The sequence below is a fragment of the Oncorhynchus tshawytscha genome, linkage group LG14 (genome assembly GCF_018296145.1).
Source record: "Oncorhynchus tshawytscha isolate Ot180627B linkage group LG14, Otsh_v2.0, whole genome shotgun sequence".
NCBI lineage: Eukaryota > Metazoa > Chordata > Actinopteri > Salmoniformes > Salmonidae > Oncorhynchus > Oncorhynchus tshawytscha.
This window is the reverse complement of record NC_056442.1, coordinates 29,362,728-29,380,007: the sequence shown is the minus strand read 5'-3', so window position 1 is coordinate 29,380,007 and position 17,280 is coordinate 29,362,728. Positions and strand designations below refer to the sequence as shown.

Genomic DNA, 17,280 nt, shown 5'->3' with positions numbered 1-17,280 from the left:
TAGCCTGCTTTGGCTTTAGCCTGTTCTTTAGAAGGCTGGTTGTCTTAAACTACATTCACAGTTGTTGTTTCTGCAAAGCTTTACATGCTTTTAATTGTGCATCATGAACATACATTTCGTAAGAATGAAAAACAATGTACATTTGAAAAAGGTTTAATTTCTCAATGTTTGATTGACCCAAGGGGGTCAGAATAAAGTGGACCTTCCACCAATTCAGTGCGTTTTGAGAAGTAACTTGTAAAAATAAAAATAAAATACTTAAGATTTCTGCTCATTTGTATATTCTGTCAAAAAGAGCACTTGTTCAATTTCATAAAAAACATGTTTTTCCATCTCAAGAGATAAAAAAGGTGCCAAAGTGACATGGTTGACCATAAAAGGGTTGAGGATTTCATCTGAAATCAGGCATAAATCCCCCTGTGACAGTGGCATTGGGGCGGACAAGTACGTAAATGTATGCACTCAGTACTGTTAAGTCACTCTGGATAGTCTGCTAAATGACTAAATTGTAATGTGATTGCCCATGACCCCTGCACACCCACACAATTTGAACCCTGGCATTTTGAATGTCTACCATTGGCCTGTTTAGTTAAGAAATACTTCTCTTCTTGTAAAGACTGACTCTCACTGAGCCTGTAGAAAGAGAGTGGCCATGGTGTGACAATCTGCAGGGGAGAGTTTCACAGAACTGGATGATACTTGTGGTTGTGACCATTGATATATCAGACCTTTCAAAACCACACTCACAATAACGTGCAGAGCAAGCTTAGGCCTAAGGTTTAACATTATACTCTTTAAAATAAGGTGACTGTTTATGGAAAAATATTACAATATAAAAACGTATGCATCCTTCATACTCCATACTGTTGTTGCCTCTGAATAAACGATTCAGTGGAGTGATTAGCTTTTCTCTTCCCAGGTGGCAGTGATGTTCGTATGGTTATTAATGTATCAATTATTTCCAAAATCCTGCAATGGCTTGTCAGTACTAGTATTACATAATTATAAAATAGTTATAAATGTACTGTTAATGTACTGTGTTTTGCCATATGGACATACAGTAGTTCCCCACTTATAATATTTACAACAACATGTCCATCTCTGTCCACTTTTCTTAACAGACTGCACACCAAACCACAACATATGAAACAAAGTTTATTTTTTATTTTACATATCTGTACATAAACATTTCTTCCCTCAAATAAAAATTCTGAATACAATAGGATGAAAATGATATTAACACATTTATTAATTTCATTTAAAGTGTCAGAAAATCAACATTCACAAAATGTTGAAGACCGATCAGAGTGAGCGTATTACCAAAAGCTATAACTCCACTACAAGGCAGGCATGTTACCTTTACACTCTTTTAGCACCTTCAAATAAACATTTCTCAGTTGAAAACTACCATTTGTGCAGAATAAAAAGAGGTCAACTTTGAAATACTTAAAAATTACTTTCCAACTTAAAATGGTTTGAAATTAGTCTTCATAGTTTTATACAATGTTTTTTTCTTACATTTTTTTTACTGACTTTATACTAATTTCTCACTATTATTATTTTTTTTCTCCACCATTTTGTATTGACAGTTATAATTTAGTGGCGAATGTAAAAAGTTAAAAATAAACAATAGCGAAGCAAGGCCGATCACTGCACAGGAAGCCGGGGACAGTATCCATGACAACACACAATCAGTTTCCTCTTCTCCCAGGAAGCAGGAAATGCTCTCTCTTTAGCGCTGGGACAACCACAGAAGCAAATGAAAGGGTGGCCTTCCTCTGGCTGCTGCCACCATGGGAGAGGGTGAGAGGGGCAGGCAGAGGGGGTGCAGCGAGAGACATGGGGCAGGGCACGGGGACCAAAGTGGGGCAGGGGTGGAGTAAAGGGATGGGAAGGGGGCGAGGTTGGGTGGGGTGTCTCATTTGGATGGTGTCTTCTCAGCCATGTGTTTCTGCTGGCTCTCAGCATGCCTGAGTAAAAACAAAATGATGATTAGACAAACTGTTCTTTATCACCTGCTGCTGTATGAAAATCATGCAAATCTCACACTGCTAAACGTCTGTCCCAAAGACAGAGTTCCCCCAATCATTCCTGGCCTGTTTGTGGTCATAGCCCAGGAGGCTGTGTGTGTGTGTGTGTGTGTGTGTGTGTGTTAGATAGCATCCCCACCTGGTCAGGTCCTCTATGTCCACCAGCATGGCATCCTGCTCCATGTGCAGTTCATCCCTGATCAGCAGCAGCTGCACCAGCTCCTCATTCAGACCTGGAGAAGACAAACATCAGAACAACGGTAGAAAACCAACACCATTAGAACACTAACATACGGGTGCTGGATTCAAATCATATTGCTGAAGTATCGCGGAAGACTTCCGGCGCCGACAGAGATGGCCGCCTCGCTTCGCGTTCCTAGGAAACTATGCAGTTTTTTGTTTTTTTACGTGTTATTTCTTACACTAGTACCCCAGGTCATCTTAGGTTTCTTTACATACAGCCGAGAAGAACTACTGAATATAAGATCAGCGTCAACTCACCATCAGTACGACCAAGAATATGTTTTTCGCGATGCGGATCCTGTGTTCTGCCTTACAACCAGTGTAACCGAGTGGATCACATGCAGCGACCAAAAAAAAAAAAAAACGACTCAGAAAAAGAGGGAAACGAAGCGGTCTTCTGGTCAGACTCCGGAGACGGGCACATCGTGCACCACTCCCTAGCATTCTTCTTGCCAATGTCCAGTCTCTTGACAACAAGGTTGATGAAATCCGAGCAAGGGTAGCATTCCAGAGGGACATCAGAGACTGTAACGTTCTTTGCTTCACGGAAACATGGCTAACTGGAGAGACGCAATCCGAGCGGTGCAGCCAGCGGGTTTCTCCACGCATCGCGCCGACAGAAACAAACATCTTTCTGGTAAGAAGAGGGGCGGGGGCGTATGCCTTATGACTAACGTGACATGGTGTGATGAAAGAAACATACAGGAACTCAAATCCTTCTGTTCACCTGTTTTAGAATTCCTCACAATCAAATGTAGACCGCATTATCTACCAAGAGAATTCTCTTCGATTATAATCACAGCCGTATATATCCCCCAAGCAGACACATCGATGGCTCTGAACGAACTTTATTTAACTCTCTGCAAACTGGAAACGATTTATCCGGAGGCTGCATTCATTGTAGCTGGGGATTTTAACAAGGCTAATCTGAAAACAAGACTCCCTAAATTTTATCAGCATATCGATTGCGCAACCAGGGGTGGAAAGACCCTGGATCATTGTTACTCTAACTTCCGTGACGCATATAAGGCCCTGCCCCGCCCCCCTTTCGGAAAAGCTGACCACGACTCCATTTTGTTGATCCCTGCCTACAGACAGAAACTAAAACAAGAAGCTCCCACGCTGAGGTCTGTTCAACGCTGGTCTGACCAAGCTGACTCCACACTCCAAGACTGCTTCCATCACGTGGACTGGGAGATGTTTCGTATTGCGTCAGACAACAACATTGACGAATACGCTGATACGGTGTGCGAGTTCATTAGAACGTGCGTTGAAGATGTCGTTCCCATAGCAACGATTAAAACATTCCCTAACCAGAAACCGTGGATTGATGGCAGCATTCGTGTGAAACTGAAGGCACAAACCACTGCTTTTAATCAGGGCAAGGTGTCTGGTAACATGACTGAATACAAACAGTGCAGCTATTCCCTCGCAAGGCTATCAAACAAGCTAAGCGCCAGTACAGAGACAAAGTAGAATCTCAATTCAACGGCTCAGACACAAGAGGTATGTGGCAGGGTCTACAGTCAATCACGGACTACAGGAAGAAACCCAGCCCAATCACGGACCAGGATGTCTTGCTCCCAGGCAGACTAAATAACTTTTTGCCCGCTTTGAGGACAATACAGTGCCACTGACACGGCCTGCAACGGAAACATGCGGTCTCTCCTTCACTGCAGCCGAAGTGAGTAAGACATTTAAACGTGTTAACCCTCGCAAGGCTGCAGGCCCAGACGGCATCCCCAGCCGCGCCCTCAGAGCATGCGCAGACCAGCTGGCCGGTGTGTTTACGGACATATTCAATCAATCCCTATACCAGTCTGCTGTTCCCACATGCTTCAAGAGGGCCACCATTGTTCCTGTTCCCAAGAAAGCTAAGGTAACTGAGCTAAACGACTACCGCTCTAGACCGGGTAGGCAACAACATCTCCTCCCCGCTGATCCTCAACACTGGGGCCCCACAAGGGTGCGTTCTGAGCCCTCTCCTGTACTCCCTGTTCACCCACGACTGCGTGGCCATGCACGCCTCCAACTCAATCATCAAGTTTGCGGACGACACAACAGTGGTAGGCTTGATTACCAACAACGACGAGACGGCCTACAGGGAGGAGGTGAGGGCCCTCGGAGTGTGGTGTCAGGAAAATAACCTCACACTCAACGTCAACAAAACTAAGGAGATGATTGTGGACTTCAGGAAACAGCAGAGGGAACACCCCCATCCACATCGATGGAACAGTAGTGGAGAGGGTAGCAAGTTTTAAGTTCCTCGGCATACACATCACAGACAAACTGAATTGGTCCACTCACACAGACAGCATCGTGAGGAAGGCGCAGCAGCGCCTCTTCAACCTCAGGAGGCTGAAGAAATTCGGCTTGTCACCAAAAGCACTCACAAACTTCTACAGATGCACAATCGAGAGCATCCTGGCGGGCTGTATCACCGCCTGGTATGGCAACTGCACCGCCCTCAACCGTAAGGCTCTCCAGAGGGTAGTGAGGTCTGCACAACGCATCACCGGGGCAAACTACCTGCCCTCCAGGACACCTACACCACCCGATGCTACAGGAAGGCCATAAAGATCATCAAGGACATCAACCACCCGAGCCACTGCCTGTTCACCCCGCTGCCATCCAGAAGGCGAGGTCAGTACAGGTGCATCAAAGCTGGGACCGAGAGACTGAAAAACAGCTTCTATCTCAAGGCCATCAGACTGTTAAACAGCCACCACTAACATTGAGTGGCTACTGCTAACACACTGTCAATGACACTGACTCTACTCCAGCCACTTTAATCATGGGAATTGATGGGAAATGATGTAAATATATCACTAGCTACTTTAAACAATGCTACCTTATATAATGTTACTTACCCTACATTGTTCATCTCATATGCATACGTTGATACTGTACTCTATATCATCGACTGCATCCTTATGTAATACATGTATCACTAGCCACTTTAACTATGCCACTTGGTTTACATACTTATCTCATATGTATATACTGTACTCGATATCATCTACTGTATCTTGCCTATGCTGCTCTGTACCATCACTCATTCATATATCCTTATGTACATATTCTTTATCCCATTACACTGTGTATGACAGTAGTTTTTTTTGGAATTGTTAGTTAGATTACTTGCTCGTTATTACTGCATTGTCGGAACTAGAAGCACAAGCATTTCGCTACACTCGCATTAACATCTGCTAACCATGTGTATGTGACAAATAAAATTTGATTTGATTTGATTTGATTTGAAGATCTGCATTAAAGTGTTAAGGGAATTTATGATTGAGCCGATATATACAGTGGTTACCGTGAATGCAGTTTCCACAAACGCGGGAACATTGTCTTTATATATCATTTCAAACAAGCTATAACACGGATCTTCCGGCGATACTTCTGCGATACGGGTTGAATCCAGCCCCAAGTCATATGAGATGCAGATTTCAAATGGAGCATATTTTTAAACCATGCCAGTAAAAGCCAAGATTCTATAACAACATTTTTGTGGGGGATTTTTTTTGTCTTCTGTGTAAGGTGAGGTATTGTTCATCTTTCACTAGTATTGTCACACATGCATCCAACTTACATGGCCTGAAATGACTTTCAATATGAAAGATACCCTAACTAACATTGTGTGCGTGTGCGCATGTGTGTGTATCCTCGTGGGGACCTGAAATCTCCAAAAGTCCCCACAAGGATAGTAAAACAAGGAAAATTCTCCCTCTTGGGGACATTTCCCACTTCCCCACGAGGACAAAGGATATTTTAAGCTTAGCGGTTAATGGTTAGGGTTAGGTTTAGTGGTTAAGGTTAGGGTTAAAGTTCAGTTTTTGTGGTTAAGGTTAGGGTTAAAGTTAGGGTTAGGTTTAGGGGTTAAGATCAGGGTTAAAGTTAGGTTTAGGGGTTAAGGTTAGGATTAGGTTTAAGGGTCAGGGAAAATAGGATTTTGAATGGAAATCAATTTTAGGTCCCCACGAGGATAAAAAAAAGTGTGTGTGTGTGTGGTTCTCACTCTCTATCTGGGAGTGCAGGTCGTTGACTATAACCTGTAGTTGTCCCAGGGTCATGTCCCTCAGGTCTGTAGTCTTCAGGCTCCTCTTCATCAGACACTCATTGATGTGGGGCATGTGGGGCAGCTAGAGAGAAACACACATATCACCAATTAGAAATACACACACACACACACACACACACACACACACACACACACACACACACACACACACACACACACACACACACACACACACACACACACACACACACACACACACACACACACACACACACACACACACACACACACACACACACATTTACAGAAACCTACAGCACATTGGAAATGTATAAGAACACAAATATGTACACTCACATATGGATTCCTGGGCACTAGAGAACCCTAAGACACTACAGTGTGTTGGCGTGAGTGTGTGTAGGCCTATGTGTGTTTGCGTGTGCAAGATGGTGCAGATTCTTGAGGAAAGGCGTCATTTCTATTTAATCTGCATCTCATAAATAAATCCAGCCACTGAAAGCAGCCCAATGCTACAGAGCTGCCAAGACTCTCCAGCAGTGGTCCCTGACCTGACCCTGGTCATAGAGAGCTACAGGAAACAACTCTGTCTCCTTCCTCCTGGCCATAGCCACGGGAAATAGGGGTGCTGATGAGGGTGCTGCATTACCCACTGAATAATCAGAATATTTTTTGTTGTTGTGAAAAAGTAGTGCACTGAGCCTTTACTAGCCCTGTATTAGCAGACAGATTTTGCTGCCTGTATTGCGAGCAAAGCATTTTTTCAGCATCATCTCCCCAGTCAGTCAAAATATTGCAGCACACACACCTCCAAACTACTTCCTGCGGCTATGCTCCTGGCAGTAAGCAACACACTCTACGCTCTCTCTTTGTCTTCCTGAATTATTTGACTGTTTGTTCTTGTCAAATCAACACACAGCCTTTTACTGTGGTGATGTCATTTGTGTTTCCTTCAAGATTTTCAGCTCTGCTTCCTCTCATCCACCTCTCCCCTTCTCTCTCTCTCTCTCTCGCTCTCTCTCACTCTCTCTCTATGTTACTCACCACACCTTTGTTGGGTTCCATAGGGGCAGGTTTGACATTAACCCTAGAGAGTAACCAAGGTGAATCACAAAGCATCATTTTCATCAGGCTCGCTGGGTATGAGAATGTCCCTTGATCCCTTGTTCAAGTTATTTCTATCTGTGTGCATCTCCTTCAAATACATCCTCTCTCTCTCGGTCTGACATTCTTCACTTCATGGAAGTGTCTCAGGGTGAGAAAACGTGGTCCTTTTAAATATATATATATTGTTTTTGGGGGTAGATCAAATGTAATATTGCAGATAGATTGTAGCTTCCACCAATGTAATTGTCGGCATCATTTCCAATCCCTCATATTTTAAATATATTTATCTTTATTATTTTCCCTTAACCCTACCACCCCTCCCCTTACCCGAAACACACAGCCAGGGCAACTAAGGAGTGGCTCCGTAAGAAGCATCTCAAGGTCCTGGAGTGGCCTAGCCAGTCTCCAGACCTGAACCCAAAGAGAAAATCTTTGGAGGGAGCTGAAAGTCCGTATTGCCCAGCGACAGCCCCGAAACCTGAAGGATCTGGAGAAGGTCTGTATGGAGGAGTGGGCCAAAACACCCTGCTGCAGTGTGTGCAAACCTGGTCAAGAACTACAGGAAACGTATGATCTCTGTAATTCCAAACAAAGGTTTCTGTACCAAATATTAAGATCTGCTTTTCTGATGTATCAAATACTTATGTCATGCAATAAAATGCAAATTAATTACTTAAAAATCATACAATGTGATTTTCTGGATTTTTGTTTTAGATTCCGCCTCTCACAGTTGAAGTGTACCTATGATAAAAAATTACAGACCTCTACATGCTTTGTAAGTAGGAAAACCTGCAAAATCGGCAGTGTATCAAATACTTCTCCCTACTGTATCTTTTAACACCATCCAGTTTTGATTTCTATTTGCTATATATTTTTCAACTGTGCTGTGATGTTTCACAAAAGTTCTGAACCATTCTATTCTCATAGTTTCGACAGATTGTAAAGTAAAAATTGTCCTTCTTGGATTGATTTGCACTTTTCGCACCAAAGTACGTTCATCTCTAGGAGACAGAACGCATCTCCTCCCTGAGCGCTATGGTGGCTGCGTGGTCCCAAGGTGTTTATACTTGTGTACTATTGTTTGTACAGATAAACATGGTACCTTCAGGCATTTGGAAATTGCTCCCAAGAATGAACCAGACTTGTGGAGGTCTACAATTTTTTTCTGAGGTCTTGACTGATTTCATTTGATTTTCCCATGATGTCAAGCAAAGAGGCACTGAGTTTGAAGGTTGGCCTTGAAATACATCCACAGGTACACCTCCAATTGACTCAAATGATGTCAATTATCCTATCAGAAGCTTCTAAAGCCATGACAATATTTTCTGGAATTTTCCAAGCTGTTTAAAGGCACAGTCGACTTAGTGTATGTAAACTTCTGACCCACTGGAATTGTGATACAGTGAATTATAAGTGAAATCTGTCTGTAAACAATTGTTGGAAAAATGTGTTGTGTCATGCACAAAGTAGATGTCCTAACCGACTTACCAAAACTATCGTTTGTTAACAAGACATTTGTGGAGTGGTTTTAATGACTCAAACCTAAGTGTATGTAAACTTCCGACTTCCACTGTATATATATATATATATATATATATATATATATATATATATATACATATATAACATTCCATATATATAACATTCTATTGGTTGCAATAATTTTGTATAATAATTTAAATAAAACAATTATAAGTTTTGAATCCGACATAATTTTGTTCAGTTCATAAACCATGTGCCAGGGAATCGGTATATCGAAAATCTCTTCCCGCCTATTTTGCAATTTATATGGCACAGTTGTACATTTTTTTGTCCTGAAATTGAATTGGTATACTTTTTTTATCAGAATTTTTCCTTTTTCCAACTTCCACTTGCCTCTTCCATTTTTGCGGTAATGCTGCAATTAGTTGGTTGTAATTTTGGTTAGAGCAGACATTTCCATATGTCTGTGTTAGCTGCATGTGTGACATAACTCCACCAGTCCTATTTATGATATCATTTACAAAGATTATACTTAAAACATTTTTTAATCATAAAATAATGTTTTTTAATCAATTCGTATATTTCAGTTTAACCATAATATTTGTTCTGTCTTTTCTGGTGGATTAAACTGAAATTGCAACCAACTTTCTTTAGCTTGTTTAAAAAAATTGCGATATTTTGTAGCGATATTATATAAATTGTGATATTATTTCATTTTCAAATGACTGAAAGTGAGAGGTTGTAATCTGAATAAAGGGAAAACGGACATTCTTCAACATGGGGTGAGACATCCTTACTAATCTGATAGAGAACCAGTTCGGAACTAAGTATAACTTTTGTGTGACTGAAGCTTTTAGTGAGAGGTCTAATGCTTTAATATTTAATCATTTCTTCCCTCCGAATTCATACTCATTATAAATATGTGCTCCTTTCATTGCACTTTCTCTGTATGACTTGTGAGTGTGCGTGATCGCTCAGCTGGTTCTTCCTGTCACAGTTTCTCTCTCCTCTTTCACTTTCACATTGGAACCCATGCAACTGCACTAGTGGCCATGTTTCCCCTCTGTCATAGGCCACCGTTTCAGTTCGGAGAGGGAGCATGTAAGTCAGTGACACACAGAGAGAGAGACAGGGGTGTGAGAAAAGAGAGAGAGATAGTGAGAGATGCGGAGATGTGGGGAGAGCCGGACACCGCGAGTGGTAGTGTTTTGGTCATGATATGTGCTTGGCCTCATTGTGTTTGTCCGAGGTGGAGTTTCCTCCCTCAGTTATATTACTGGATTGGTTTCTCAATGAGTCTTGGCTACTGAGGTTAGTGGCCATATGAATAAGGATACCACCAACAACAATACCAAAGTATTTCATCATATCAGTATTCTCTTAGACTAGGCATGATATGAATGGGGAAAAATTCTTGGTGGGAGTGTTGTGTGAATTGTTGTGTAAATTCTTTGTAAGGCCGCAAGGCTTTAGTGGATTAAAACGTGGTAAATGGTATAAAACCACATCTCCTCACACACATTCCCCTCATTTCTCCTGTCATTAGTGGCTTACGCAAGAGCCCCTGGCACCCAAACACCTGGCCGCTGGCTTAACACACTGGCCTAGTGCCAGCCTGCACTCTGACTATATGTGTTTGGTAGGTCTGAAAACAACTGGAAAAGGTTCACATTCTTGTATATTTCTATAAATAATATATTGAGAACTTATACCCAGGAAATGCACATCCCTATAATAATGAGCAGGTGTGAGTCTGCACACTTTATGCTAAAGAGGTATAGTGTACCATAAGTAGCTCTGAAGCTAATGCTATCTGAGCATGGTGCTGCCCCTGTGTACAGTACAGCAGTGTGTTAGCTTAGCGACAGGGCCTCAGATCTGCCCGTGTTCAGTACAGCAGTGTGTTAGCTTAGCGACAGGGCCTCAGATCTGCCCCTGTGTTCAGTACAGCAGTGTGTTAGCTTAGCGACAGGGCTTCAGATCTGCCCGTGTTCAGTACACCAGTCTGTTAGCTTAGCGACAGGGCCTCAGATGTGAAACTCATCTCTTCTGACTGCTGGGCACGACTGCATCCCCAAACACGTCACCCAGTGCATTCTGGGATATGAATAATAGATTGCTCGAACCCAACCACCCCCTCTTTACTGAATAAGTAACATCTTCTGCCCAGGTGGAGATATTGGTGTGTGTGTGTGTGTGTGTGTGTGTGTGTGTGTGTGTGTGTGTGTGTGTGTGTGTGTGTGTGTGTGTGTGTGTGTGTGTGTGTGTGTGTGTGTTTGGGTGCCTTGCAAATGTATTCATCCCCCTTGGTGTTTTTCCTATTTTGTAGCATTAAAACCTGTAATTTAAATATATTTCTATTTGGATTTCATGTAATGGACATACACAAAATAGACAAAATTGGTGAAATGAAAAAAATAACCCAAAAAAAGTAAAGATTGCAAAGTGCTGCATGCATATGTATTCACCCCCTTTGCTATGAAGCCCCTAAATCAGATCTGGTGCAACCAATTACCTTCAGAAGTCACATAATTAGTTAAATAAAGTCCACCTGTGTGCAATCTAAGTGTCACAGGATCTGTCACTTGATCTCAGTATATATACACTTGTTCTGAAAGGCCCCAGAGTCTGCAATACCACTAAACAAGGGGCACCACCAAGCAAGTGACACCACAAAGACCAAGGAGCTCTCCAAACAGGTCAGGGACAAAGTTGTGGAGAAGTACAGATCAGGGTTGGGTTATAAAAAAATATCAGACACTTTGAACATCCCACAGAGCACCATTAAATCATTATTAAAAAATGGAAAGAATATGGCACCACAACAAACCTGCCAAGAGGGCCACCCACCAAATCTCACAGACCAGGCAAGGATGGCATTAGTCAGAGAGGCAACAAAGAGACCAAAGATAACCCCGAAGGAGCTGCAAAGCTCCACAGCGGAGATTGGAGTATCTGTCCATAGGACCACTTTAAGCATTAGACTCCACAGAGCTGGGCTTTATGGAATAGTGGCCAGAAAAAAGCCATTGCTTATAGAAAAAAATAAGCAAACACGTTTGGTGTTTGCCAAAAGGCATGTGGGAGACTCCCCAAACATATGGAAGATGGTCTGGTCAGATGAGACTAAAATTGCCTTGAAGAATGGACAACAATCCCAGATTGTTAGATGTGCCAAGCTTATAGAGACATACCCCAAGAGACTTGCAGCTGTAATTGCTGCAAAAGGTGTCTCTACAAAGAATTGACTTTGGGGGGTTAATAGTAATGCACACTCAAGTTATTTTTGTTTTTTGTCTTATTTCTTGTTTGTTGCACAATAAAAAATATTTTCCATCTTCAAAGTGGTCGGCATGTTGTGTAAATCAAGTGATACAAACCCACCAAAATTCAATTTGAATTCCAGGTTGTAAGGCAACAGAATAGGAAAAATGCCAAGGGGAGTGAATACTTTCACAAGCCACTGTATCTGTGTGTGTGTGTGTGTGCTTGGGGGGCACTGATGCAGATGAGAATGTTAAAATAATCATGACTATGGCTGCTGCCAAGGGGGGGGGGGGTCTACTCTGTGACATCATCACAATGTTAAAGAAGACCAGTGTGGTTGGTTTACTCTGAAAAGACCTGGGTTCAGAAACGCTGACTAGAGACTGAGGTTACAGGCCCGTTGTCTATAGCGACAGTACTGACCAGGTCTGCCACAGGGGACTTCTTGCGGTTCTGTTTTTCCACCTCCACCTGCATCTTGGCCATGGGTTTGGCCATCGCCAGGGCTAGCTTAGCCTCGGCCTGCAACTTCTTCTGTCTGCTCAGAAAGTCCATGTCCTCCAGAGACTCACTGTCTTCCTCCGTAGTGTCCCGGTCAGAGTAGGACGAACTCTGCTTCGACTGGGGGACAGGGACGTGGGGAGAGTGGAAATAAGGAAAAGTTAGTGGTTTATTCCCATTGGCTCTTCGTTCTTCTAGTGTAGTCATTGATAGGTCATTAATTGAACACAGAGGTCAGTTAGGGAAACAGCTCAGAGCTATAACAGATGGTTATAAATACTGGAATTATCTCCCCTCCCTCCCTCCCTCCCTCCCTCCCTCCCTCCCTCCCTCCCTCCCTCCCTCCCTCCCTCCCTCCCTCCCTCCTCCCTCCTACCTCCCTCCCTCTCTACCTCCATCCCTCCCTCCCTCCCTCTAGTAACGGTGTCCGTGTCTGTCAGACAGGCCAAGTGGCCACTCATCCATGTCTATCAGAGAGCGTGTTCATATTCAACCTTCATTTGCTGCCGGTGTATTGGCTAACGGGACAGAAAACGTGAGCATGGCCATTCACTCTCCCCCACAGGCTAACCCAGGGCTATCGCTCTGATTCATACCGAATCTGTCCCTTTCTCTCTTTCTCACAGACAGTCTCACTGAGGGTAACCTATATGAGTCACACAGTAGATATCTCTCTCTCTCTAAGAATGCATATTTCTTCTTAATGTATGTGTGTTTGTGTGTGTGTGTGTGTGTGTGTGGTCGGTCTGTACCATGGGGGACAGCGGTGTGTCCAGACTGGTCTCTGTCTTGCTGTCGTCTGCATCGCTGTCCTTGTCGCTGCCGCTGTCGTTGACAAAACAGATCTGCAGGTTCATCCCACTCTGCAGCCTGGAGAGAGGAGGAAAGAGGAGGGAGAGAGAGGGAGAGGAAGAGGGGGAGGAAGAGGAGGGAGAGAGAGGGAGAGGAGAGAGAGGAGAGAGGGAGAGAGAGGGAGAGAAAGAGGGGGAGGAAGAGGAGGAAAGAGGAGGGGGAGAGAGGGGGGAGGAAGATGGGGAGGACGAGGAGGGAGAGAGAGGGAGAGAAAGAGGAGGGAGAGAGAGGGAGAGGGAGAGAAAGGGGGAGAAAGAGGAGGGAGAGAGAGGGAGAGGGGGAGGAAGAGGGGGAGAAAGAGGAGGGAGAGGGAGAGGGGGAGGAAGAGGAGGGAGAGAGGGGGAGGAAGAGGGGGAGGAAGAGGAGGGAGAGAGGGGGAGAAAGAGGAGGAAGAGAGAGGGAGAGGGGGGAAGAGGGAGGGAGAGAGGGAGAGAAAGAGGAGGAAGAGAGAGGGAGAGGGGAGGAAGAAGAGGAGGGAGAGAGAGGGGAGAAAGAGGAGGGAGAGAGAGGGAGAGGGGGAGGAAGAGGGAGGGAGAGAGAGGGGGAGAAAGAGGAGGGAGAGAGAGGGGGAGGAAGAGGGGGAGGAAGAGGATGTGTCATTACTATGGGCTAACGGAGGGGGAAAGTTCTATGGGTTAAGGAAAATTCGCTCAGCAATAATTGCTTGTAGGGTTTTATTGACCCAGATAACATGCATCTAGGCACCGCAGGTGAGAAAGAAACTCAATAACAGTCCCATCTAGTTTTCCACTCAGGCCAAACCCTCCTCTAACTCTCCACTGATGTCTCAGTGTGTCTGTGATAGAACTGTAATAGTGGCTAGCCTTGCATAGCATTAATAAGTATGTCTGTGTCTACTCCGTTCCTCCCTCTCTTGCTCTAACTTGGGTTCGATCCAATCAGCTAGACTCCGACGGCTCTCTAGACCTCAGAAGACCTGAGTCCTGTAAGATCTGGATCAAACCACTCTGAATCAATAATCGGCTTCTTTCAAGCAGTAATTACAAACACATGTAGAGAGAACCTGATCGATTAAACAGCCTGGATCCAATCAGTCCAGATTTAACCAGACCAGAGTAATCGATTGGTAGTTCCAGAGGAAGGAGCATCAAAATGATCCTTGGAATTAGTTAAGCAGTTCATGGACGTACCTAACTTATCCATCCGTGAGTGTACCCCATAAGATTTGCTTTAGTGAGAATTCTGATATGCTTCTATCATAGTTTCAGATGAATGAACTGTGCGAGTGTCTCTGTGTGTATGACTGCATGTGTGTGTATCATGAAAGGCTGCTAACAGTAAGGTTGATGGTGTGTGTAGGAGTGCATTTTGGGAAGTGAAATCCACAGTGCCGGGATGCAGAGAAAGAGAGAGGAAATGTCCCTTACTCTCAACAGTGAACAGTGGTTTCAGAGGGAGAGAGCAGGAGTCTGTTTGTGTTGGGGAGATGGCCCTACAGAGTTCCAGGAGACAGACATAGTTACAGGCATTAAGAAAAGGTCAAATCTGACTCTGTCAGAGTAATGTCCCGTAACCCTCAATTTCACTCTATTGACCGGGCCCACCTACATAAAGAGAGTGATGCCATTGCTTCTCAAGAACAGGGACTGGGACTGAGGGTGAAACTGATCTGTGTCTGTATGTGTGCGTGTGGGTAGGGCTGTGACTGTCATGGCTGTGACTGTCATGGCTGTGATTGTCAGGGCTGTGACTGTCATGGAATTTTGGATGACATAATTGGCCAGCCAAATGACCGCGGTCATCGTTAAAACCGTTCAAATGACCCCAGAAAATGGGTCCGCACATTTTCTCCTCTACTCTGCTCTGTGTGTTGCCATAGAAATATAATGAATATTCAATGATGTAGTCAATGATGGCATAATGGCTGAACTGGCGGCAATTGTGAGTGTAACCATAGGAGCAAAACAGGAAATAAATCAAATATGTGCTAAAATATGTGCTGTGATTTGTTGATTCAACTCAACTGACATTACAAAAAAAAAACATTGAATTGTATGAGCCACATAAGTTAGCATCATTTGAATGAACATTCTACATTACCATGGAAAGTATTGCATCACAATAACAGGCAGCCATTGCGAGTGAACCCCTGAGTGTACCAGTCAAGGTGAGAGGTCTCAAGCCTGTTCTATTCATTCTATTTCTACGTGTGCTGTTGGTGCATTGTGGGGGGGCATTGCCTAGTCTACCGAAGATGAATTGACTTGTTTCAGCAAGAAACCTAACGTTGTTAAGAGTCCACGTTACGGCGGAAACCGCACAAATGCCCGGCCGTCCCGTCTTCAGGCAGCTGGTAGTTTTTAAATGGTTATAATGGTTATGTCATTTCATGACAGCCTTCATCATTAACTGTCGGTTACACGGTTATATGGTAATTGTGCGTCAAATCAAATCACATTTTATTGGTCACATGCATATGTTTAGCAGATGCAATTGAGAATGTCGCGAAATGTTTGTGTTCCTACCTCCAACAGTGCTGTAGCATCTAACAATTCACAACAATATACACACATCTAATTGTAAAACAATGGAATTAAGAAAAATATAAATATTAGGACGAGCAATGTCAGGGTGACATTCACTAAAATACAGTATATACTGTACATATGAAAAGAGTAAAACTGTGTAAACATTTTTAAAGTGACTAGTGTTCCATTATTAAAGTGACCAGTGATTCCATGTCTATGTACATAGGGTAGTAGTGTGTGTGTGTGCGTGTGCTTCTATGTTTGTGTACATGCTTGTGTCTATGTGTATTGTTGACGTTGTGGGATTGACGTACAGCTTATTATAGAGGTCACATGATGTCTCTTACCGTGAGGACAGACTGGGCTTGCCACTCTTGCTGCAGCTGGTATAGATACCCGGCCCATCGTCAAAGAAACTACCCAGGGCCAGCTTCTGCCGGATGGACTCCCTCTCATTCTTTTGGGCCTGGAGGGGAGAGGCAGAGGGTTAAGGAGGCTAATAATAGGACGGAAGACTTCCCCATGAGTTTAGCAGTAACCAGGTTGTGAGGAGGGAAACTGACAGGCTGTAAAACATGTTCAGCTCCAGACACCAATATTGTTATAATATTCACCACTAGGTGGTGCAGATGTATGCGAGAAAGATAGTCCAACACAATTTCACCCGTCACTCTCTCACTCTCCATCTTACACACGCAGACTCTCATGCAGTCAAACACACACCTCCCGAAACCACAGAGCATCCCTGTCTAATAGCACTATAAGCATGTCTGCCTCCTGGGCCTGTTTTCCAGTAGGAATTCCCACCTTTGACCCAGACAGCCTTGCAGGACTTAACACACTCGGAGGAACACTCATTTGTGCTAATGGGACCACAGGAGGCTGGTGAGGGGAGGACGGCTCATATGGCTGGAATGAAGTGAATAGTTTTGTGGCAAACACATGGAAACCATGTGTTCAAATCAAATCAAATTGTATTAGTCACATGTGCCGAATACAACAGGTGTAGACCTTACAGTGAAAGGCTGAATACAACAGGTGTAGACCTTACAGTGAAATGCCGAATACAACAGGTGTAGACCTTACAGTGAAATGCTGAATACAACAGGTGTAGACCTTACAGTGAAATGCTGAATACAACAGGTGTAGACCTTACAGTGAAATGCTGAATACAACAGGTGTAGACCTTACAGTGAAATGCCGAATACAACAGGTGTAGACCTTACAGTGAAATGCTTACTTATGAGCCCCGAACCGAGAGTGCAGT

The 17,280-nt window shown here is 43.7% G+C and overlaps 1 protein-coding gene across 5 annotated transcripts in view; it reads right to left on the bottom strand.

Annotated features, from left to right (window-relative positions):
* Positions 1-1,142: 1,142 nt before the first annotated feature.
* Positions 1,143-17,280, bottom strand: part of LOC112266945 (schwannomin-interacting protein 1) — a 95,986-nt gene continuing 79,848 nt past the window's right edge. For all 5 annotated transcript variants that reach the window (XM_042297299.1, XM_042297298.1, XM_042297300.1 and 2 more), the window contains 6 exons: positions 16,361-16,479; positions 13,425-13,542; positions 12,595-12,792; positions 6,295-6,418; positions 2,170-2,263; positions 1,143-1,970 (listed from right to left, as the gene is read on the bottom strand). In XM_042297299.1, the coding sequence (XP_042153233.1) occupies positions 1,919-1,970; positions 2,170-2,263; positions 6,295-6,418; positions 12,595-12,792; positions 13,425-13,542; positions 16,361-16,479 (705 nt within the window). In that variant the 3' untranslated portion in view covers positions 1,143-1,918. The remainder of the gene's footprint in view (positions 1,971-2,169; positions 2,264-6,294; positions 6,419-12,594; positions 12,793-13,424; positions 13,543-16,360; positions 16,480-17,280) is intronic.